This window comes from Polypterus senegalus, chromosome 14, assembly GCF_016835505.1.
Source record: "Polypterus senegalus isolate Bchr_013 chromosome 14, ASM1683550v1, whole genome shotgun sequence".
Taxonomy (NCBI): domain Eukaryota; kingdom Metazoa; phylum Chordata; class Cladistia; order Polypteriformes; family Polypteridae; genus Polypterus; species Polypterus senegalus.
The window spans coordinates 47,974,119-47,999,230 of NC_053167.1; the positions used below are offsets into that span (position 1 = coordinate 47,974,119).

Genomic DNA, 25,112 nt, shown 5'->3' on the forward strand with positions numbered 1-25,112 from the left:
CTAAAATGGACGAGTAATTCTCAGTCCTTCACTTTTTTTCTCTTCATTTTTCTTCCAAGTATTTAATTAAACCCAAAAGTGCAGATAAATACACACAGGTGTAAATGTAAATAAGCTAAATGGAGAAATGCTGCTCTCTCTTGTCATTTGCATGTTATTGATAATAAGGAGCAATTAAAATAGCTGTTTAAGACAAAATTAAGCAATAAGGGCTCAAAATCACTAAAGTGAAGCAGAAGTGTTACTTTTTATTAAGCAAATGGGTTGGAGCAAAAACCTGCAGCCACTGCGGCTCTCCAGGACCGTGATTGAGGACCCCTGGCCTAGACTGATAGTTAGCGGGTGCAAAAATATGGAAAGCCACCTCACTAGCCAGTCAGTCAGGTAAGGATCTGTCTGTAGAGCAGCCTAGCAAAGAGGCTGGTTCACTTTTTGTTTTTGTTGTAGCTTTTTTTTCTTCATGTGATATTTTCTCCTCTAATGGAAAAAAATAAATCCTCAGTTTCTATCATTTGGATTCCTTTGATGTAATTCAGGATAGGGAGGGATGGCAGAAAATTGTTACAAAATTGATTGTTATCTGTTAACAGTAGCATTTTTACAGAGCCCTTCATAGTGTTTGATGTAAAGACACTGTGCACCACAGTTTTAAATTTGTAATCAAACAGCTTGCATGTGATTAGAGTGCATATTCTCAGGTTTTATGAAAGAGTATATTTTATACATTTGGTTTCTCCATGCAGAAATGACAGTACTTTTTATACACAGCCCCTCTATTTTAGAGCACCGTATCATTTGGGGTACAGTAATGGCAGGTATATTAAAGCAGTCATATTTACTACTTTGTTGCATATCTCTTGCATGTAATGACTGCTTAAAATCTGTGATTCATAGACAACAGTTGACATCACCAGGCACAGTTAATGACCGGTTCAGACTGTAATCTGGCCAACTTGTTTCATCTAGTGGTTTGCATCTTGCAGTGTAGCCACAAGAGAATTAACAGCACTCTTTACACATAGTCCCCCCAATTTTAGGGCACCATAATATTTGGGACATTGGCTTCAAGGTGTTTGTGATTCCTCGGGTGCGTTTAATAGCTTCATTAGTGCAGGTTTAAGAGAGCTTTTGACATATAGTCCTGCTTCTAAACTTTTGATTACCTTTGGGACCTGTTGTTGCCATTTTACAACACAAGGTCCAGGGTTGTGCCAATGAAATTCGAAGAAGCCACTATGAGATTGAAAAAGAAGAGTTAACCACTAAGAGACATCAACCAAACCTTACAATTACCAAAATCAACTGTGTGGAATATTATTAAGAAGAAGGAGTGTTCTGGGGAGTATAGTGATTCCAAAGAGACTGGCAGGCCAAGCAAGACTGCTGTTGAAAGAATAATGAAGAAAAATCCCTATACCTGACTGAAACCTGACTGAAGCAAAATCCCCATACGGCACTGTGGCAGATCAGAAACTCTTATCAGGAGGAAGGTATGGAGTTATCATTGACTGCTACCCGAAGAAGACTTCATGAACAGAAATACAGCAGCTACACTGCAAGATGCAAACCACTAGTAAGCTACAGAAACGGGATGGCCAGATTACAGTCCACACCGGTCATTGACAGCGCCTGGTGATGTCTATGAATCGCAGACTACAAGCACTTGTTGCATGCACGGGACATGCCACAAAGTACTAAACATGACTACTTTAATATACAAGTCTCAAACATAACAGTGCCCTGAGATGGCGAGACTATGTATGAAATGTGCTGCAATTTCTACATGGAGAAATCAAAATGTAGAAAAATACCCTTTAATTAAATCTGAGATTGTGCACTTGAATCACATCTGAATTGTTTAATTACAACATTAAAGCTGTGTAGCACATCGAGAAACAATGTGTACATGTCCCAAACATTATGCGGTACTCTGCTGGACCTACTGTATACTTTACATTGAGAAGGGCTGAATCACAACGTCTCCTCCATCTCTTGTAAGCATTTATGGAAGCTGGAGAGTATATATGAGCATTACTTTGTAATAACTTGATAGGTAATGCTGTGACTTTTTACTTGTCAAGGACTGGTAGACAGGATATTACACCATTGGCATTTGTGTTTTTATGCACCATAAAGGGCTGTCTCTTTATCATTTATTTGTAATCAGTGATGTAAAGTGTTTTCAAGGAATTGTAGTAAACGTTCATAACTGTTGCCATAGCTACAGAGTCTTCTCCCTGTTAACATCCCTATTTATTCAGCACTGGCAATGTATTTAGTATACTTCACAGTAAAAATGCATTGCTGTTAGGTTGGAAATTCTTGAATTGTAGACTTACAGTATATAACTGCCCGTCCACTAATCTCTGAACGCGTTTTTCTGAGTGTGGCGCTCACTGACTGGGGTCAGGCCTCTGACGTGATTAGTACAGCGTGGTTTGTAATGCTCATCAGTAATTGCTGCATTTTTGGAAAAGTGAGGATGTGACCTTGCAAAGATTTGACATATTATTCAAAATCATTGTTGCCTGCCTTGAATTCAAAAGACATACTGAAATGTTGGATTTTTTAAAATGACCTAATAAATCGTAAAAAGTCATTCATAAAGATGTGAATAAATAAACAGAATAATAAATTAATGTGGAAATGCAATAGCTTTATGTTAAATTCAGTTATATTTTGTAGTAGACATGTATACATTGTGAAATGAATAGCCATGACACACGTAAAAAGGTTTGGGGCAGCCACCCATATATTTTCTCTGGCTGCAAAAGGGTTTTGACACAGCACTCATGTGCACTGTTTTGAATCCTGAACTGAACTGAACAGTTAAGGAAAGATGGTGGCTCTATAAGCCAAAAGGCGGAAGTGACGTCATCTGGCCGGAGCCGGAAGTGATGTCAGTCTGGGTGCCACAACTGGAAGTGACGTCAGTCTGGGTGCCACAACTGGAAGTGACGTCAGTCTGGCCACCAGAACCAGAAAGTGACGTTGAATCAGGCAGGTTTTCCTGTATTTAGCCTGCAAAGATAACAGAGGTAGGTTTAGTGCACCCCGCCACCCCCTGGCCTGACGGGTAATTACCTCCTCTTGGTCCACTCAGCTCACTTCTAGTTGCACGTGTCTGACAACATGCAATATGAAGTATCCAGATATTTTAAATTTACTATACTGTGGACATAATTCAGAAATTGCAACACTGGGAGCTTCAGTTGAAACCTGACTGAAGTCTGCCGGTTGTCCTCATGGATTTCCACGCCATCATGTCACTTCATTACTCCTCCAGCCCCGGTGTGTTGAACTTTAAGTACAGCTGTCCATTTCAGCCCTGTGCCCAGTGCTTTTAGGTTATTTCTAAAATTGTACATTAATCTTATTGTTGAATATTGTACCATTACAGTGCTTTTTTTTACTTAGCTTTATAAACAATGCTTTAAAAATATAAAGGTGCTGTTTTTGTTTTAATTTTTCAATGTTAATTTATTTGAAAAGTTGTACAAATATATAATAGTGGATATATTATAACCTACCTGGCTACACTATGGAGTGGTCCGATATCAAATTGCTATTTTATGATTTTACGAAAAGCATTTTTTTTTATTTTATCAATAAAAGTGTTTTCTTTTCCATATTTCATGAATATATATTAAAAATTGCAACATTTAATTTACAAAATGATTATTTTTTCAATATTTCCAACCCTTACTACATTTTTCTTTTTCAATTATTTAGGGAGACCAAGGAATTCCTGGAGAGAGGGGTGAAGCAGGACCCAGAGGGCTCGCAGTAAGTGACTTTGTTTGTATCCATTAAGGCAGATTAATGGGCAGACTGGACGTGTGGTCACTAATGACGATCATTCACTGATGCTGGAGCAGCTGACTCTCAAAGATGATAAAACTGGGTTTTTAATGAAAAGCTACAATTAATTGTTGGAGAATATCATTATCTGAAACAAACACGTCCTGCTGCTTTCTGTAGAATTCCATTGAAATGCATCCATCTTTACATTACATCCCCCAACGTGTTAGACATAGAATCAGTACAACAGCTAAAAGGTAAAAAGAATGATTGGAAATTCAATCAAGTTCTGGTTCTGGAGTCATCAAGCTGAATCCTGCCAGTAATTACGTAAAGGCTGAGAACATCTACTCACTTGCCAAATTCTACGGTTCAGTGTCTGAGGTCGTTGAATGGCTTTAACACAAAATACCCGCAGTATTTGATCTTGTTGTATTTCAAATGGAATGTTAGGATATAGCGGGCTGGATAATGGATGGATGGATGGAATGTTTTTGAGACAATGATATGATCCAGGCACTTGATGAAATTGTTCTTGTGATGTCAGCCTTCTCAGTATTCCTAGCTACGTAATTCCTAGTAGGTGGCTCCAGGCCTTTGGAATTCTCTCACCATTTCTGTCATTGGGGGTTAAATCTAGTTAATCCCACCCACCTTTTCTGTGGTGCATTCCAGGTTTTGTATCTTGTATGTAGCTGTTGTATGGACACAAACTGCTCTGTGCTCTCAGTTTTTATTATGCATTAAATGTTTATATTTCAGCTAGTTGCATTCTAAATTGTCCCTAGTGTGTGCTTGGTGTGTGAGTGTGTGTGTGCGCGCCAATGCGTGCGGGTTTGTTTCCTGCCTTGCTCCCTGTGTTGGCTGGGATTGGCTCCAGCAGACCCCCATGACCCTGTAGTTAGGATATAGCAGGTTGGATAAAGGATGGATGGATGCATATTCTTGTATTCTTGTATCATGCATTTGAATTATCTTCCATATTACTTTATGTTTTATGTTATTTTGTGCCCTTTGTGAGCCATGTTTCATTGGTATACCCTGTAACAGTTGCAAAATATGGATCATGTTATTCAATTTAAGCTTGGCTAAGGAGAAGTAGGGAGGCGCTTAGTGATGAGTACCTTGAGAAATCTTCTTATGCAACACATTATTTTCTTATATTTTTAGTCCCAATTCAAGGATGTATACAAACAGATTGTCATGAAACTTAAAAAAAGCAGTGTACACATTAACTCAGTACTTCCGCCGGCGGTGAACTTGTTAATTTCACTGGTACTTAATGGACTTTGACAGTTAAACATTTTTGCTGAGGGTGCACTCTTTCAGATCTAGCCATTCATGGTCTGTGGAATAAAGTCCGTACGCCTTGCTATTTCCATTTTGTATTCAATTTCAAATAATATGCTTTCTTGAAAGATAACCAATTTAAATCCAAGATCTGCTGATGCCAGAAGCAAGTATCTAATATGGGATTCTAAAAGTCAAGAACAGTGAAATGAATGTTTGAAACCATACATTGAAAGTTACAGCTCTTTGCAGTCACATGATAGCAGAAATACTCACAGGCGATAGAGCAATTCTTAATAATTTGATGTTCTCTTTTAAACTTCTCCAATGTCCTACTCATGTCTGCTCTGCTCTGACTTTAAGCAAAACTAAATTTCAGACACTGAGAATTTACAGGCATTGATTCAAGAGGAGTTTGTTTCTCTCCTGTGCAGATTTATGTTGCTTGCTCGCAATTGACCTCAAACATGTCTGTGCCTATTTATGCTCCACAGAATACAACAAAAATGTTGTTTATAATGGAGGAATCACTTGACAGCTGACATCTATTCACCTCAGATGACTTTTATATGAATAGCAGTATATTTATTATTTCAATTCTATTGTAATATTTCTTTAAATGTAAGACTGTTGTGCATTATAAAGTGAAATAAGTATTTACTTATGAAATTAAATCAAATGCTGTTTATTCAGCTACAACTTTGAATTAGTCATGTACCCAACATAGATGGGTAACTAAACTAGCTAAAAACTTATAAACATGGAATTTATTTTTTTTTATAAGTAGGCATACTTTATTGTGCAAACACATATACGAGAGGGAGCTAAAGATAGAAAATGGGATGCATTAGAAAATGGAGCAAACCTTAACAAAACCGCTCATGTCATTTCTCAAAGGAGTTTCCACCCTTCTCAATGCACCTGCCTGGAAGTGCCTGGACTCCAGCAGAACACAAGGTTTTGTCTTGTCCTCGCAAGCACTTGTGCACCCGAGTTATTCTCGAACTCTACATGCCGAAGGATACTACAGTCACTAATACAAGTTTCTGTGATTTACTGGAGAGCATTCCGAAGCCTGCTATTCAATCCAAGTGGTGGGATCTGCTGTTCCAAGGAGTCCTTTTGCTGCAAACACACTGCTAAGAACACCAAGGCTTGTCTGGAGAAATTGAAGTTTGAGGTATTGCCACATCCTCCTTATTCGCCAGATTTGGCACCGTGTAATTTCCACCTTTTTGGACCGCTAAAAAACATGAGGGTGGTCGTCAATTCAAGACAGATGATGTCGTGAAGAAAGTGGTGCACAAGTGGTTGTGAGGACAACACAAAACCTTTGATTCTGCTGGAATCCTAGCACTTCCAGGCAGGTGGCACAAATGCATTGAGAAGGGTGGAGACTACATTGAGAAATGACATTAGCAGTTTTTTTAAGGTTCATTTCATTTTATGATAAATCCCATTTTCTACCTTTAGCTTGACTCCCTCTCATAGTAGTCTGCAGCCTTGAGAATAAAGACATTTTACAAATCAACCAATCCCTTTGTTGGGGTCTCCAGAATGTCCAGAAATAACATGAACATGGATTAGCCTCACTTAAGTTTTGACCAGATCAAAATGCAGACTGTTACCAAACACAGCCAAACAAAGACCTGATTCAATTAAAGAACTACTGTACACACATACCTTAAAAGTCTGTCACAGCAGACCCCAAGGCAACCTCAGAGTGATGAGAACATACAAGCCAGTAGGTCATTAGAGCCTCTGTAACAGGCAACAGCAGGTGAACCCTTTCACTTCTGAACAGAGTTAAATCGAGAGTGTACTTAAGAAGATGACCTCTTGGTGAACCAACGAAACATTTTCAGTTGAGAGTGAGATGCCTACTTAAGGTGACTATAAATTATTCCCTGTATAGGGTGGTCCAGATCTAATTATGCAATTTTCATTATGCTATAACTTATTAAGGTTATTACATACAAAATCACCCAAAAAATCCATCGAGAAGTGTGAGAACTGACGACATGAAGAATCGACTTTATGCAGAACTGGAATTGTCCCCGAATAAATCAATGTCATCCAGATGATCTGGATCTGCATAAATAGATCTGGACCACCATGTATGTGTGCATTTTTCAGTTAGGATGAAGCTGAGGGTCCTTTAAAGTGGATGAGACATGCAATAAAAAAAAAATAAATACTCAGCTAACTTGTGAGACATTGATTAAGATCCAACACCAGGAATAGTCCTTACAGGAAATGGTATATCTTTAAGCAGATATTTTTGACGTAGTATGTGGTCAAGGAGTCTATAGTTATATCATAGATTTTGTATCAACAAAGAAAAAAATGTATGTAAAAGTGTGAAGAGCAGTGTGGCCAACACGTTCATGAATGAAGAAACAGTATGACAGTGAAAGACAGCTTTAATTGTTATATGGGTACTAGCTGTGTAAGCCCGTGCTGTTAAAACCCCGGGGTCGTAGAAACTATTAAAATCGTCAGAAAAAAAACTGAAATGTAGAGATGTCAGGTAATTGAAAGAAACTACTCTGGGCATCTCTGTCCTAGGATGATTCATTTTGCTGACGTGCTCGCATCGCTTGTGCATTAGCGGCGGGAGGAAAAAGGGATACCGTTTTGCCGATGTTAAGAGACTTCATCTTTCTTCTGAGGTTTCGTTTTGCTGGCCTCGCTTGTGTTATTAGCGGCTAAGCGAGTTTTCTGTTTCCTCAGAGGTGGAACCCTTACCCCGACTCCACCTCTCACTTCCGGACTGGACAGACACACACACTTCCACGCGTAGACATTTATATTTAAGATGTGTCGATGGTAATGTGTAGACTTTCAGTAGCCCACAAACACTACTGTTACTTGGTTAATCTACTTAAATATTTTAAAAATAAATCAAGGGAATCAGCAGCATCCAATACTGCCATTGTAATTCCTGATATCCCATTTTTACAATTTGCTTTCTAACATTTTGATAATGAGGAATGATGGCATTTTTTTTCCTTTTCATTGATGGACAAAACAGCTTAAAGTGAGTTTCATGACATAGTCTGGCCTCCTTTAGAGAATGTTTTTACACTAAAAGCAGTCAAATGTCCCCATACAGTTTGCCTCTAATTACAAGTCGTGCCATTGACCACATATTAAAATCTGGGCAGGATAGTTTACTCCCTTCAGCATCATTTTTCCATTGTTTTTGCCTTTATATATGCTTCGACTTATGCTCCCAATCAACATCCTTGTTCATTTTCATAAAAAAAAATATATATATATATATATATATAAGACTATACTGTATTTAATATGTATTTATGTATATAGTTATTTTAAATTCAAAAGCAGAGCAGAAGTGTAACATATCTGCAGTTGTACTCTTTTGAATTAAGTATTCTGCACTGCTGATAAAATGTAATGCAGAAGCACATCTGTTTTAAAATTTAAATTCTTTTTAAGTGCAAATGTAGGTTTTTAGCAAGTTACAGCAGTAATTTGAATTTTATAGTTTTTTTAAATTGTGTTTTTTTGGCCTATTCATTTTTTGCCTGACTAATATCCTACAATATTTATCGTCTTCCCCTATCCTTGCTAAAGACTTGAAATCCTTCCACATCTGCCACTCTGAAATCTGCTGCTTCCTTTCTAGGGTGCAATTGGTCCTCAAGGAGGAATCGGGCCAACTGGTGTGACTGGTTTCCAGGTTAGTGGAACTCATTATCTTCATCTTAACAATGCACAATAATAAATAGACCTCACTGCTGCCCCAAGGCGACGGTCTCTATCCTCTATCAAAAATTAAGGCATTTCTATCTTTATGCATCTGCAGTGGGCTGGCGCCCTGCCCGGGGTTTGTTACCTGTCCTGCGCTCTGTGTTGGCTGGGATTGGCTCCAGCAGACCCCCGTGACCCTGTAGTTAGGAAATAGTGGATGAGGTATTTATACAAAAAAGGAATGAGTTATGACAGGAAGACATCCTGAAAATAAACCAAAAATATTAGTAAATTCACAATCTCTTGATATTAGATAATGTGTTCATTATCAGTTTTTTGCATGTTTTTCTTAACTCTTTTTTGTAATAAATTTTATCGTACTATAGCTTTTGGTTGTATTTATGACATTATTTTTAAGCTTGTTTTCAGGTGGTTATAAATATTTTAAATGTATTCCCAATACTACCTTGTTTGTAATGTGTGGCACCATTTTAAGCAGCATTTGCCATGCAGCATTACCCTAAGAGTAAAGGCTGGCGTTGTGCACTTTCTGGCCTTCTGAGTTTGTGGATATAAACAAAGCATTCTCAGTGCAGTTGTGGTTGGGATTTACATTTCTCTTAAGGCCTCTTATTTTTGGCAAAAAAACTTAAAATTTTTGGTTAGCATTTTGATTTGATGAAAGGCTGAATGGGCCTTCTGTTAATGACTCTTTTGACTAGCTTCCTTGATGTTGCTTCTGATCCTCCATCCCCTTTCCTCTGCTTTAGTTCATGCTAGGTATGAGAGCAGAGGTTACATTGTTTCTTTTCTTTATAGCCATTGTTTCAGTTTTCTATAGTTTGCTCCATTCATTTCAAACTTTTGTGTTCTTTTGATTGTTGGGAGGGTTGGCCTGACTGATACAAGGAAGGCATCAGACTGGCACAAGACAGAGCCAATCCAACCAGGACTGTTGACAGGGCAAAAGCCATATTGCCCATCAGAACACTTGCCTACATGTGCAGACTGTGTCATGAGAGGACATTCTCTAGAGATACTCCTTGGCGGATCTTGGCATCCTAGGAAGAAGCTGTTAATTAAGATTAATTTGTCCAGCATTAGCTGTTGCCAGATGATAGTCCCACCAAGTGCATGCTGAGAGTGTGAGGACATTAAGGAGGGGCAGCAGGTTAGTGAAAATTCCCTCAAAGACAAACAGTGGCAGAAGACGGCCAACAGGTGCAAATGCACTGACCATTTAAGACAGTAAGAAAAGTAGAAGAAGCTGGGAGGCCTGGATCTTTACATTTTGGAACATACAAGTACCAACCACCCTAATATAACTTCACTATCTCCATAAATATGTGTGTGTGTAAGTTCTACAAGTAAATAAGATAATCTTCTCTCATTACAGGGACCTAAAGGAGGTCTTGGTGACCCTGGTCTGCCTGGGCCCACTGGAATCCGTGGGGATTTTGGTGATAGGGTAAGTTGAAATACTCATATGTATACGCATATATATATATATAAAAAGATACAGTCATACAGTATCTGAACTTGCTTATTTTGTTATAGATTCATATGGTGCCCATTTAGTGTCACTTATCAATTTAACATGCACATATTTGGGATGGGGGAGAAGGCAGCTACTTACTGTGCCACTACAATATTGTAAAATATAAAGTAAAATCTGTGATGGGGGGCTGTAATCTAAATAATTCTTTGATCAGGTTTCCTCCCATCTCTGAAAGACACGTCTTTAGAGTGAATGACAAATCTGTTTTATTTTGTGCTAGAATGGGCTCTGACCCTTTGTGGCTGAGAAAAAGAAAGTAATGAAAATGATGGATGGATGCATACATGTTAATATAGTATTGTATTCCTGTGGTTATAATTTACTATTGCAGGTTTTAAAGGGTTGTAAGTTTCTGTATATACTTCTATGAATCTATTTAATTTAGTTTAGCCTTTGCATATTATGTGATTGTGTGTTTTTAATAAGATCCTTGACACCCTCATCTCCTAGTTTAATTATTTGCATACAAAATACCGTATATACTCGCAGATAAGTTCTTCCACGGATAAGTCGGGACTTGATTTTACTGTATCATTTCTGGTATTTTGTAATTATGGTCTTATAAGTCGAATGAGGAGAACTCACACTATCGGTCCAAGAGATTATGATATACTAACACCCACCTGAGAGAGTAACCACGGAGCACACTGCCTTTTTTTTTCTATGTATTGTGCCTATGTGACCATACGGTAATAATACTCTGAAGCAACGTTTGCAATGATTTATGTTTTTTGTATCTCCCACTGTCATACATCTTTATCATAAGAGCATCCATTATCTATGATGGAGTGTTCGATCAGAAGAAAATATGAAGCTAGTTTTACATTAAACATTGAAGTAGCAAAAGAAATTGGTAACTGTGCTGCTGCAACAAAATTCGATGTGTCTGAGAAACTGATGTGAGATTGGAGGAGGCAAGAAGATGTAAAAAAAAATTTTTTAAGTGTCACATTTTTGTACGGGCGTATAAGTCGGAGCCTGATTTTATAATCAATTTTTCGGGTTTCAAGACCCGACTTATACGTGAGTATATACAGTATTATCATGATCTGCAAGTCTTAGAGAAATAGCCATTGATTTGTATAATTATTGTGTGAGTAATTTGTGTTCCTTGGTGGTATATGGTCATCAAAGGGAAATGAGAAATAAATTTAAATAATATTTCCTAGAAATTAATCTAGGAAAAGCAGGGTGCATAATGAATGACAAGTATTAACTCTTCCATATTACCTGTGTAACTGAGAAGATGAGTTAGAGCATTACCAAATTAAGACCCTGCACAGGTTCCTGAGTGTCACATGCATATTTTATACTCAATAAGCATCACATATCAAAATAAAATGAGCCACAGGGTGGTCTCCCTCAGAGATTGAAGCCAGCAGTCATCTGTATATTAGTTTGATGGAGCCACGATATAATATATGAGTAACCACGTATGTGTATTGTGTGGAAGAGCACAAGGTAACGCTGAAACAGAAAAATGTTGCAACTACTGAGAGAGCTTGAGATGTCTGAAAGTTCTTGACAGTGGCTGCAGCACTGGTACTTCTAGGCAGGAGGGAAATTTCTAGGGCATAATCTACAGGTAATTTGGTTACAGTAGATGAAATCTGAAGTAATTCTGACCATCAAGTAAGGAGTTAAGGGATTAGAGGGGGATTACCTCCACATCCTGAAATTCTGTTGCAGCTAAAGTCAAATAATATTGCCTAATGCTCAATGCAGTAACATGCAAAATATAAATAAACATGATATTACGATTGTTATAGGCTCACCTAATAGTATGATACAATTAATCATTGGTTCTTACACATTTTACCTTTCTTAATTTAAATAATACCTCTTGGCTTGAGTGACATGTATGTACACAAAGGCGGGGGGATTTTGTAGGGAGCGGTGAATTCGGTACAACACCTGGAAGATCATCATCTACACATGAGTTGCAGAGAGACAATTATACTTCACATACGATTCTACTGTGTTCACCTTATATCATCATCACTTTCAATTTACTCTTTATACATCAATTTCATGGCCTTTCCAGACGCTGCACATGAATAACATTTACAATAACAATAGCAACACTCATTTTGATAAAGTAGCTTAAAAATTGCAATTATTTCTTTTACGTTTACATGAGGACATACTCTTCCCATGTGCACTGTCCTTTAAATTGAGAAGAATGTGTGGCTGCAAGTCTTTAAATGGGCAGATTTCAGACATTAGTTTTTTAAATTCCAATGAATACGATTTTAATTAAAGGCAGAAATTATGTTAAAATATATAATGAATAGCCAGTGCATTAGGTACACACACCATGTAGCAAGTTTTGTGTATCATTTTCTCAGAGTTTGCAACAACCAGTTGGTGAAACATTAACACAGGGTTTCTGGCAGATTTCAACAATCTCATAGTTATTGCAAATTATAGTAGCTGGGGGTAACACATTATTCTGAGGATCTTGTGCCATCTCATGTCAAACATGCTTGACTGGATAGAGCTCTTGTGGTGGGCCACTGTTTTAAAATAAAAAAAAGAGTCACTGTCAGGGTAATGCAACCATTTCAAAGCCCTGAGGCTCGGATCATCATCTAGCAGGAAGAGCCTGTTTCTAGTTTGCAGTGAAGGTTCATATCTGATAGACACTGGTACTCAGATGACCAGCTCCCATCTCCTGTGTCACTTGACCGTTCTGTGTTTACTTATTAAGCCTGCATTTGAGATGTAGTGTTTTCTATGATTTGTTCTATTGTACTTTCAGTGGAGTCAATTGTATGTAAGAGGAATTTGATGAATTATAAATTCATTTAAGAAAGTAAATGAACAAACTTGATTCTCTGTGGAACAGAACTGAAACTTATTGAAGCCAAAGTATTCATACAACCCCAATTCCAAAAAAGCTGGGACAGTATTGAAAACGCTAATAAAAACAAAAACAAGTAATCTGTAAATTTACTTGTATTCACACAAAATGGCATAAATACAAGGTATTTCATATGTTATCCTGCATTATTCTTTTAAGACATGTATTTATTCTAAGATTGATGCAACACATTCCAAAAACAATGTGACAATTTGAAATGACCACATAATGTTACACATGTGAGGTAATAGTGTTCTAGTACATAATGAGCCCTCAAAAAAGGCCTAGCCCTTCAAGAGCATGGGTGGGCCGAAGGCTAGCCAAGTCGCCAACAGAGGCATCAGTTAATAATCCAGTACTTTGAGAACATCATTCCCCAAAGACAGAACGGTAGGATTTTGGGCATTTCATCTTCTACATTGTAACATAAAATGAAAAGATTCAAGGAATCCAGTCAAATTTCAGTCTGTAAAGAGCAAGTGTGAAAACCACTTGTGAATGCATGCGATCTTCAATCCAATAAGACATCACTGCCTTAAAAACCATAATGCGTCTGTAATCAATAGCATAACATGGGCTTAGGAATTCTTCCGTAAACGTTTTTTCAGTAAGCAACATTTGCCTCTGCATCTAGAGATTAAAATTAATTATTTACTATGCAAAGTAGAAGCCATACATCAACATTGTCCAGAAGCATCATCAACTTCTCTGGGCTGTCTCATCTGAGATGGAAGGTAGCACCGTGGAATCGTGTTTTGTGGTCTGACGACTTAGTGTTTCTGGGATGCATGGCCAAATGTATGGCTGCGAAAGCAGAGAGTGCGAGCACTGGATTGGCCTGATAAAGTCCTGCTGTGCCTCCGCTTGAGAATCTGTGACACATTATGAAAATTCCACTTGTGTCTTCAATGCCTTAATGCTTAATAAATGTTGGTAAAAGAAATGGTGATCTTACACAGTGATAAACACTTGACTTTCCCAACTTTTTTAGAGTGTGTTGCAGTCATTAGATATGACATGAGTGTTTATTTTCAAAGAAACAATTAAATTCACAAGGTCAGATATCAAATGATCTGTTGCTGTAATGTTTTCAGTGAGGTACAAGGTAAATAGAATGAACGGTAACACTTTAGGTACTGCAGAAATGCATCTATTATTATTAAACGTTTCATTGCATCTTCATATCACTTACAGAGCATCAGTAAAGTGTCTATTCATCTCTGCAATGTGATCTTCTAATAGAACTTCACTTTGAAGTGGTCTGAAGTGGCCTAACTGAGACACATTTCGCTTGATATTACATATTTACTAGGGGGGCAAACCCCCCAACCTCCACTTGTGGCCAGAATATTAGCAAAATCTGTACAAAAGAAAAATTATCATTCATTGTAGTCAAAATCACGAAATTCTATAAATTTGTAAAATAAAAATGAATTATTATTTAACAGAGTAAATAATAAAAAAAATATTTACTGTCTTACCGATTGGAGTATTCCTGTTAAACTTAGGTCCACTATGCTCGATGCACGACTTTCGTGATATTTCAGTTTATAATTTAAAAATAGAATAACAATCTGAAAATCTAACAACATCAAATTAAAGTTTAATAAATTCTGAAAAGAATGATACCAAACATACTGTATATATGTAGGTTTTAAAATAAGCCCAGTTTAAAGCGTGACAAAACGTGACATAAAATTGTTGCACTAAATCGTTGCACTTTTAGGCTTAGGATTTTATATATAGAGAGTAGATTGTAAGACTAGTGAATGATTCATATTATCAAATCATTTTACCATCACGTCAATATGCCACACTGCATAGAGATGAATAACCTGTCTATTATACTGATGTTTTATAAGTGTCATGAAGACCAAAAGAAGCCCTAGTTCAAGTCTTATTATGTAAGAGCAAAGGACTAACAGATGCATTTTTGCAGTATCTAAACTAAAGTGTACATTTTTTGGAATTGGGGTTGAAGATAGGTCATAATCATTTGGTCTTCATCAAAAAAAAATTATTTGTATGAGTGTGCTAGAGGCTGACCTGTAAATTAAGAAATGGCAACAGATCCAGGTACTGTGTGCATGTCTGCTTGTAATTTGTTGTTGAAGAGATGTTGTATCATTGCTGAGTTGTCTCTTTACAGACTTTAAAACAAAAGGAGCTATTCTTTGTAATCTTTCTAGCTTACAGTCTCCTAAATACTATTCTAGTACTAATAACATTTTGTCTTCTTTGATTTCAGGGTCCAGTTGGTGCTTCTGGTCCTAAAGGGAACTTGGTAAGAAGACATTTATTTTCCTTTGGTCTTAATCTTTTTTTCTCTTTTACTATCTTTCCAAATTTAAAGCATTTTCAAGCCGCTTGAAGTTGTTTGATATCGACTCGTATTTTCGTCTTTTCTTTTTCAACTAAGTACAACATTTTCTGTTATTTATTTTCAAAACTACCTTCTCCTTTATGTAAATAGATGCAATAATCAAGGATGGCACAAAATCTCACTGGAATTACTTACCAAAATGTTTCCTGCCTTGTGTCTTATGTTGCTAGGGAAGATTCTGGCCCACCATAACATAAGGCAGGTTTGAAAATGTTATGCCATATCAAAAGAATCACATATAAGAAAGTTATATAGTTAGAAGTTTATAATGGTCTCATTTGTGAATGAAAAATGCAATTCCACCTCATGCAGTCATTCAACCCTACAAACAGGAGAAGTGTTGTCCCCCATCCTTCTTCCTAGCACTCAATGTAGACAGGATAGGCTACTGTCTCCCTGTAACCAGCCCTTTATTTGAAAAAGACGGTTCAAGTAAGGAATGAATGAATGAAAGTAGTCTTTCATTTTAGTAATTTCTAGTGGTCCAGTTTTCAAGGAAACCAGCGGGCTCAAGTTCACAAACGATTAGAGCTATACAACTGCTATGCATTCAACCAACACTGCAGTCTTTGTGGCCTTACTATAGGAAACCAAGTGAAGTGACGATTTGTTCTTCAGACACAAACAAGTTCATGATTTGACAAGGTTAATCTTTCATATATTGAGACCAAGTGGTAAGCCCTGCATATTGTAGGATAGGAGTCTGCACCTCCGGTCCAGAAGCGCTACTGTGGTTGTAGGATTTCATTCTAACGCTTTTCTTAAATAGTGACCAGTTTTTGCTGCTAATAAACTCTCTTTTCTTAATTTAAGTGCCTTGTATTTAAAACACTAGAGCCCTTAATTATTTATTTTTTCCAAACAATAATGAGATAAAAAAAACAAGCTAACACTAGAGCAGCTAACCTGCATCCATCATATAATATCTAAAAATAAAGAAAAGTGAAGGTCTCAGGAATGTTGATCTTCTCAGGTCTACAAAACATTTTGTTGATGTTCTTAAAAAAAAGAAAAACAGCAGTTTTGGAAAGGTTTGCTGTGGGAGAATGAGTGTACCAACAAGCCATGGAATTCAAGAATGGGTTTAATTAACAATAGAAATTGTCTTCTAATTAAAAAACTCGTTGAAGAGAAATTGGTTGGAGTTTAAGTCCCCGACTTAGCTGGTCATCAATTGGTTGAGTTCACAACTCATTTCAGTTTGGTGCAGTTTAAGAAAAAAAAATGAAACAATTCAGAGAACTGAATCTTTAAAAAAAAACAATCAATTAATTGTCACTCAATGAAGGGAAAATAAGTTAATTAGCAGCAAAACCTGGTCATTAATGAAGAAAAGGGTTAGAGTGAAAACCTGTACACACAGTAGCACTCCAGGACTGCAGTTGGAGACCCAAGTTGTAGGATATGCTGGCTGCATGTATGTGTCCAGGGGCTGGTGCTGATTGCAAGAAAGTGTTTGTCCCCATCAGAAATTGTCTGGGAGACTAGAAGAACATAAACTCGAGGTAACCAGTGGGATGTGTGACAGACCATAGACATATCTTGATCCATGCTTTCCACCATCTATACCAGGGGTCCTCAATCACAGTCCTGGTGGGCTGCAGTGGCTGCAGGTTTTTGTTCTAACCCAGCTGCTTAATTACAAAGCAATTCTTGCCGATTATTTAATTTCATGGCTTGTTAGTGGTTTAACTCTGCTGTGTCAAGTAATTCTCATATCCTAGATTTTCCTCCCCTTTCTAAGGATATCATCCGATGCTTATTTTGATTCGAAGGCTAAAATGGATGAGTAATTCTCAGTCCTTCACTTTCCTTCTAAGTATTTAATTAAACCCAATAGTGCATGATAAATACACACAGGTGTAAATGGTAACAAGCTAACTAGAGAAATGCTGGTCTTTTTTGTCATTTGCATGTTATGGCTAATTAGGAGCAATTAAAGACCAAGAATACAGCTGTTTAAGACTAAAATAAGCAATAAGGGTTCAAAATCTTAACGAGTGAGACACCTAAAGTGAAGCAGAAGTGTTACTTGAGCAATAAGTGCTTCTTATTAAGCAACTGGGTTGGAGCAAATGCCTGTAGCCACTGTGGCCCTCCAGGACAATGATTGAGGACCCCTGATCTATACAAATGGCTAACCATGGGTGGCCATCTTATCAGTGAGATTTAATTCATGGCATCCATGATGACATTTTCCATCGGATAGTTGCTACAATTCAATGCTGGTGTCTTCTTTAAGCAATTTGAAGTGTTGCAGACTAATACTGGGTCTTCTTCCTTAAAGAGTCCAGATGTTCCCTTGGGGCTACCTTTCTGGAAATCCCATTACACAGTGTTTGGTTACATGTGAATTGGTTATAAACATTTTTGAGTACATTTAATTAGGTGTTTTGGTTTTTGGTATGTTTTTCATTTTTATTTTACATTTTATCATGACTTTCAGCAGCAACGCTCATCAGAAACATTAAAGGAATGGCAAACTGGAAGTATTGTACTCAAGCAAATAATTTGTTTTAGAACTGGTTTCTGATTATGAGTTCTGTTACAGTTTGTCTTTGTCTCTGGCTTTGATGGCTTGTGTGTTTAGAACATCGCTTATATGTCTGACTATAACCCCTGAGAGAAAGATCTTAACTGATGTATGCGACTTGCTGCAGACAAACTCTCTGTTGTGAATTTTCACTGTAAGTGTCCTACTTGAACACAATAGCAAGAGAGAAATACATGGAGACTCCATTATATTCTCTACGTGAGAAAGAACAAAAGTATAAGTAACAGTAATAATGATCTTTCTGTCATATTATGTATATAATCATTTCAGTTCTTCTTTACTTTCTTAGGGCATTGCTGGCAGCGATGGACTCCCAGGTGATAAAGGTGAACCGGTAAGTTAAAAATCAGTGAGGAATATACTTTGGATTATATCCTTAGAACACCAGAGCGTCACAATGCAATATATTAGAGCCAAGGAATTAAATAAAAAAATAAGGAATAAAATACTGTACACAGGAAAAATGAGAAAAAAACTGTTGTTGCAAACAATGATGTATTTGTTGAATTTGAGTCACAGTTAGTTCAAGTGGTCTTGTTGGATCACAAGAATGTAAAATTTGACTAATGAGAAAAGACCATTCAGTCCACAAAGTGTTTTTGGTTAGCTAATTGCAAAATTGTCATCGTGATACTGTTCAAAAATTGGCATGGCTTTCACTTCAATTACATAACTAAGTAGTTTGTTCCAGATTCATGTGGCTCTTTGCATAAAGAATTGCTTTTGGATTATTCCTTAAATACAGTTACCTTTAATTTGACCTGGAATCCTTAAATATGCCATTCTTTGTTTAGCTGAAAGAGTTCCGGATTTGTTCCCATTGTAACCTTCTCATAGTTTAATTCCTTACCCTGTTGGAGTAAGGCAGTCCTCTTTAGCCCCGGGATGCACCTGGTTGCTGTTCTGTACACAGCTTGAAAGCTGCAATGTCTTTTTATTAACACATTGGCCATAAAGGCATACAGTACTCCAGATATAAGATAATGGGTGGGGTACAGAGCCTCAGTATAACTTAATTTTCAGTGCCATACAATGATCCTGAAGCAAGATTACAAGCAGAATGCTAGCAATTACTTGTTGCATTGGCAATGTTTCTCCACAGGAGGGTGCTCTCTTAATCTAGGTCAGTGTGGATCACGACACCTAAATGGTTGAGAAACATTTTCCCAAGTGTCTATCCATTATGATCATCTGAGGTTTTCCCCAATCATTAAAGAGGAAGAGGTATCAATCCATTGGTGATCCACTACCAATTTAAACAATACAACCTCACAAGCCTCCAAAGGGGACTACCACCCGGCATATTAAGTGCAATCGTCAGACATTTTTTCCCCTTTGTGAATCAAGAGCAATCGGAGTGGGAGGAGTTCTCAGTCCACTCGTGACCCACTATAAAGAGAGACAATACAAACTGACAAGCCACCAGCAACAGTCCATAACCCAGTGGTTGAGAAACACTGATCTTGGTAAATGTCATTCTAGCCAAGCTTTATAACTACCATATCAAACAATATAGTAATACGGCTAATCATGAATGATACAGTCTCTGACTTATTAACATACTCTTGTTTGTTTGTTTTCTAGGGACCTTTTGGTCCAGTTGGACAAAAGGGAGAGGTATGAATGCATACATTTTTCTCTCATCTTTTTGATAGTCATCCTTCTATAACTTGAACTAATTATTGTATTTTTGTTATTATATATTGCTTAATTTTGTTGTAATTATTACTGTTGAGATATAAAAGGAAACATGACAGAATAAAGAAATGGTTGTCAAAGGGCACAATTCAGCCACTATCAAGAATCGGCTTACAATGATGTACAATCCCTGTAAATGTTTTCACATAATAGCATATTGATTCCAAAGGTGACATCAGGCTGTCACAACCAACCTTGTTGAGCTTCTGAAAAGTTGAGAAGTGCCAATGACAAAGAGGGTGCCTATAAAAAACGAGTGAAGCAGAAAAGATTTGGGGAAGATGGTTCCACACTAGAGGAGTATGTAAAACCAGATGCAATTTCAAATAACAAAAATCAAGTAGAAGAAGAGGCTTCAGTGCAAGTTATGCAAATTGGGTTGTGTCTATACTTACAGAGCAGAGAGTGGCAATGGAAAAGGTTAATTGAAATGAAAAATATGGACCCTAAGGGTGCATGACACTAAGAGCACATGGAAAGCATGGACGTCAACTGGGAAAAGAACAAAACTTCCTTGTGTAGAAGTGTGTACAGTGTTCTATAAATTAGTGGACAACTTGCAAATATACTTAAAAACAAAATGAGCATACAGAAGGAAACTGGAAATGTGTCTGTGTATTTGTGTCTTAAAGATTGTGCCTTTTTGTATGGTCTTGTATGTGACTTATACTTAATATGTTAACTTACTCCTTTAATAGTATTACCTAGAGTGCTGTGCAGTTGATGCAAACAGGAAGGAGTGAAGAAACCACATGCCTGTTGTGTATTTGGTAGCACTGGCAGTAAGCGAGCAAAAACATCAGGGCAAAAAAAGTCTCAGTGAATTCACCTCTCGTGTTTGCTACTGTTTGCAAGAAACTTTACTCTTCTGATATATTTAATTCTGATAATTATCTTAGAGAGGCACAAAGATGTTGCCTCAGAGCTCAGGTCTCATTATTGGCCAAAGTAATCAATCCAGGATAGTTCAGTTCCTTCTTTGTCACTGACTTGAATGCAATCAGCCGAGTTCATCCAAATTCCCAAACATTTCTTTAAGGCAAAGTAAATCCAGAGGTGTTTTCTTATTACTAAACACCACTTACAAAATCATATTATGCAGTATTATAATAGTTTATATTTGTACACTCAGTCAAGTGACTTGTTCAGTGTCACACAGTTGAATTGAAAACAACCTAAATTCTAGTGTCCTGCCATCTACGCTACAGTGCCAGCCTCATTAGTGATAGGTTGGCTGTTAGTCCTGAATCATTTCAGTGCTACTCCCAACAATAAGATTCACCAAGCAAAATCAGGTTGTATGTGTAGATAGGATGTGAGGGGAGTAAACTAAAGGAAAATAGTTCTGTGATGACTGTACATCGACAGAAGGATAGCACAGGAGGCAAAGTAATGGGCTTTCACTTCACAGTCACTTGAACACAGACTGTAACAACAACAACATTTATTTATATAGCACATTTTCATACAAACAGTAGCTCAAAGTGCTTTACATAATGAAGAATAGAAAAATAAAAGACACAATAAGAAAACAAAATAAGTCAACATTAATTAACATAGAATAAGAGTAAGGTCCAATGGCCAGGGGGGACAGAAAAAACAAAAAACTCCAGACGGCTGGAGAAAAAATAAAATCTGCAGGGATTCCAGACCATGAGACCGCCCAGTCCCCTCTGGGCATTCTACCTAACATAAATGAAACAGTCCTCTTTGGATTTAGGGTTCTCACGGAAGGACTTGATGATGATGGTCACGTAGACTTCTGCCTTTTAATCCATCCATCATTGTTGGAGCATCATGATGCTTTGAGTAGGTGGTGGTGGCCACAAAGAAACCGGAAAAAGAAACAGAAGAGAGAGTAGGGGTCAGTACGGATTTTAGAGCCACCATGAATAGTTATTATGATGAATTGAACATACAGAGTATCAGGATTAAGATAAAGTGAAGTTATGAAAAGGCCATGTTAAAGTAATGTGTTTTCAGCAGTGTTTTAAAGTGCTCTACTGTATCAGCCTGGTGAATTCCTATTGGCAGGCTATTCCAGATTTTAGGTGCATAGCAGCAGAAGGCCGCCTCACCACTTCTTTTAAGTTTTGTTCTTGGAATTCTAAGGAGACACTCATTTGAGGATCTAAGATTACGATTTGGAATATAAGGTGTCAGACATTCCGATATATACGATGGAGCGAGATTATTTAAGGCTTTATAAACCATAAGCAGAATTTTAAAGTCAATCCTGAATGACACAGGTAACCAGTGTAGTGACATTAAAACTGGAGAAATGTGCTCGGATTTTCTTTTCCTAGTTAGGATTCTAGCAGCTGCATTCTGCACTCGTTGCAAACGATTTATGTCTTTTTTGGGTAGTCCTGAGAGGAGTGCGTTACAGTAATCTAGTCGACTGAAAACAAACGCGTGAACTCATTTCTCAGCATCTTTCAATGATATAAGAGGTCTAACTTTACTTATGTTTCTTAAGTGAAAAAATGCTGTCCTAGTGATCTGATTAATATGCGATTTAAAATTCAGATTGCAGTCATCAATTACCCCTAAGCTTTTTACCTCCATTTTGACTTTTAATCTTAATGTATCAAGTTTATTTCTAATAGCCTCATTGTATCCATTATTGCCAATCACTAAGATTTCAGTTGAGTAGACTGTAGGCTACCAAAGCAGTCGATTTGTTATATTGGGTTGTTGGTGAGGCACTTTTAAAGTACTGAACAGAATACTTTATGCCGGATAGAAATCTATCTTTTTTATTTTTTATATTTTACTTTTTTTCACTTTCAGTTTCTTAGGAATTAAATCCCATTGGTAAATCATTTTACCATCAAATATTTTAAGGAAAGTGTTTGTGACAGAAAATTCCAGAGTAAAAATTTTACAGAACCTCTATCTATATAAAGTACAACTCCATTTAACATTTACAAACACAATTACATACAAAGAGGACTGTTTGACTTATGTTAGGTAGATTGCCCAGAGGGGACTGGGCGGTCTCTTGGTCTGGAACCCCTACAGATTTTATTTTTTTCTCCAGCCTTTGGAGTTTTTTTTTTTGTTTTTTCTGTCCACCCTGGCCATCGGACCTTACTTATTCTATGTTAATTACTGTTGACTTATGTTTATTTTTTATTGTGTCTTCTATTTTTTCTATTCATTTTGTAAAGCACTTTGAGCTACATTTTTTTGTATGAATATGCTATATAAATAAATGTTGATTGATTGATTGATTTAAAATATGACCATTTTAGATTTCTTGAATGTTTACTACTTCTCTAGATTTTTATTGCAGTTCCTCCTCCTAATTTTTGCCTTTTAGACTTCTGTTGATTTTACTTCTTTTGATGCCAACAGGCAGGAAAATTTGGGGAAATGGGTCCAAAAGGTATCACTGGCCCACAGGGTGAGATCGGGGCAAGGGGTCCTCCTGGCAAGCAAGGTCTGATGGGTTTCCAAGGAGAGCAGGGTCTTCCAGGCATTGCAGGAAAAACAGGAGTTCCGGTGAGTGAATTTGCAGACAGACATCTGCTTTGATATCAATGAGCACTGCACACCACAGACTCATATATGATTGGCTTATAGAGCAAAAAGTGTATTGGGGGTCATGCTTTACAATCAGCTACCTATTCTGTCCATTAAGGAAGCCCAGTCTGACCAACATGGTCCTAACTATTGAGCCTCTGGGGAGACAGGAAGAACAATGTCAGCGGCAGAACTTTTCATAGAGACATAATCAAGAATGCTGATGAAAGTCTGTACTCTTCTCTGCAAGTGTTGTTTGCTCACATGTTGGTCATGAATGAAATTGTTATTGTCTCAATTAGCCTAAAGACAGTTGCAAATTCAGTATGAAAGCATTTAAGAACAATAAAATGGACACAAATATCAGTCACTAGAAATATTGATCATGTAATTGAACACAACACAAACTTTCATCTTTTTTCTTACATTTTAGGGAAAATTGGTGAGCGAACAGCACATAAGGGAACTCTGTGGTGGAATGATCAACGGTGAGTGATTATTTCAGAGATACCTAAGCACTAGAAATGTGGCAGCGATTCATATGTGGAGCCGTCAATTATAATGAATACTTTTCAGCCAGTGATCTTTGTACTGTCAAAAAGATCTAATTTTTAATTAATGCTTTGTTCACCACCCTATGTGCCTTGAGACTCCGTGACAGCTTCAGTGTATGCTGGCTTTTTAAGAAGTTTGAAGCTAATTAATGCTTAACTTTCTCAAACCCTCCAGAGACTTCTGCGAGATCAGAATAGGGTTATTGGTGGGCTTGCTTGCAGACATCTTCCATCCTGCTGGAATTTATGAGCCAATTACTGAAGACCCTAATATCCTGTCAACATATAATCTTTGGATGTGCCAAAATAAAGGGATAATCACATCACCCAGACAGTTCAATAGACATACTGTATGACAGCATGAAATACCACAAACATTTTTAACAATTCAAGTGAAGACTTTTCTTATCATTTTGTTCAGATCAGATTGCTCAGCTGGCTGCCAATTTGAGACGGCCGTTGGCTCCAGGCATGGTTGGCCGCCCTGGCCCTGCTGGACCACCAGGAGAGCCTGGGGTTTCTGGATCAATAGGGCACCCTGGAGCTCGAGGTCCACCAGGATACAGAGGGCCTCCTGGAGAGCTGGGAGACCCAGGTCCTAGAGGTAAGAACAAAGGGGTGGGCTCAATTGAAAATTTCTGCCCACAAAGTGTGCAGCAAATTAAAAATGCCATTTATTTTAATGAAAGACAGCATATTAATCTCTTCACGCAAAATATAAATGCAGAGTTGAGTGGGCTTTGGGGTGGATGCAGAGTGCTTTGATCAGAAATGAGCAAGATGATTCTGGCAGCCTTTTAAACTGTCTAGTTCTGAATTAATATAATCATTAACTTTTATTTTACTATTTTAACCATATTTCCATCCACGTATTATCAAACACAATTAATATAGTTGTTTGTTGTAGAGGCCAAAGCCTGTTTTGGCAGTGGAAACCAACCCTGGAGAACACGTTACCTACAACTATCATTGGCATTAGGGTTAGGCTTAGGGTTAGGGTTTTTCTGGTATTGCAATGTTGATTGATTTTTTTTTTATTGAATAATATTTCATGTTTGTTTATTTTGTGTAGAATCTTTTCATACTTTTGGAGCCCCTGAGAGAACATTGTTTAATTTTTTTTTCTGGGGATTTTTCTGGTGCACACCAGATACTTTCAACCACAC

The 25,112-nt window shown here is 37.3% G+C and overlaps 1 protein-coding gene across 1 annotated transcript in view; it reads left to right on the plus strand.

Moving 5' to 3' along the window:
* The window catches only part of col9a3 (collagen, type IX, alpha 3), a 102,634-nt gene that overhangs the window by 66,912 nt on the left and 10,610 nt on the right, over positions 1–25,112 (plus strand). Inside the window, exons 22-30 of the mRNA XM_039735554.1 lie at positions 3,733–3,786; positions 8,744–8,797; positions 10,205–10,276; positions 15,478–15,513; positions 18,456–18,500; positions 19,751–19,783; positions 23,225–23,371; positions 23,826–23,880; positions 24,368–24,550. Coding sequence (XP_039591488.1) covers positions 3,733–3,786; positions 8,744–8,797; positions 10,205–10,276; positions 15,478–15,513; positions 18,456–18,500; positions 19,751–19,783; positions 23,225–23,371; positions 23,826–23,880; positions 24,368–24,550 — 679 coding nt within the window. The remainder of the gene's footprint in view (positions 1–3,732; positions 3,787–8,743; positions 8,798–10,204; positions 10,277–15,477; positions 15,514–18,455; positions 18,501–19,750; positions 19,784–23,224; positions 23,372–23,825; positions 23,881–24,367; positions 24,551–25,112) is intronic.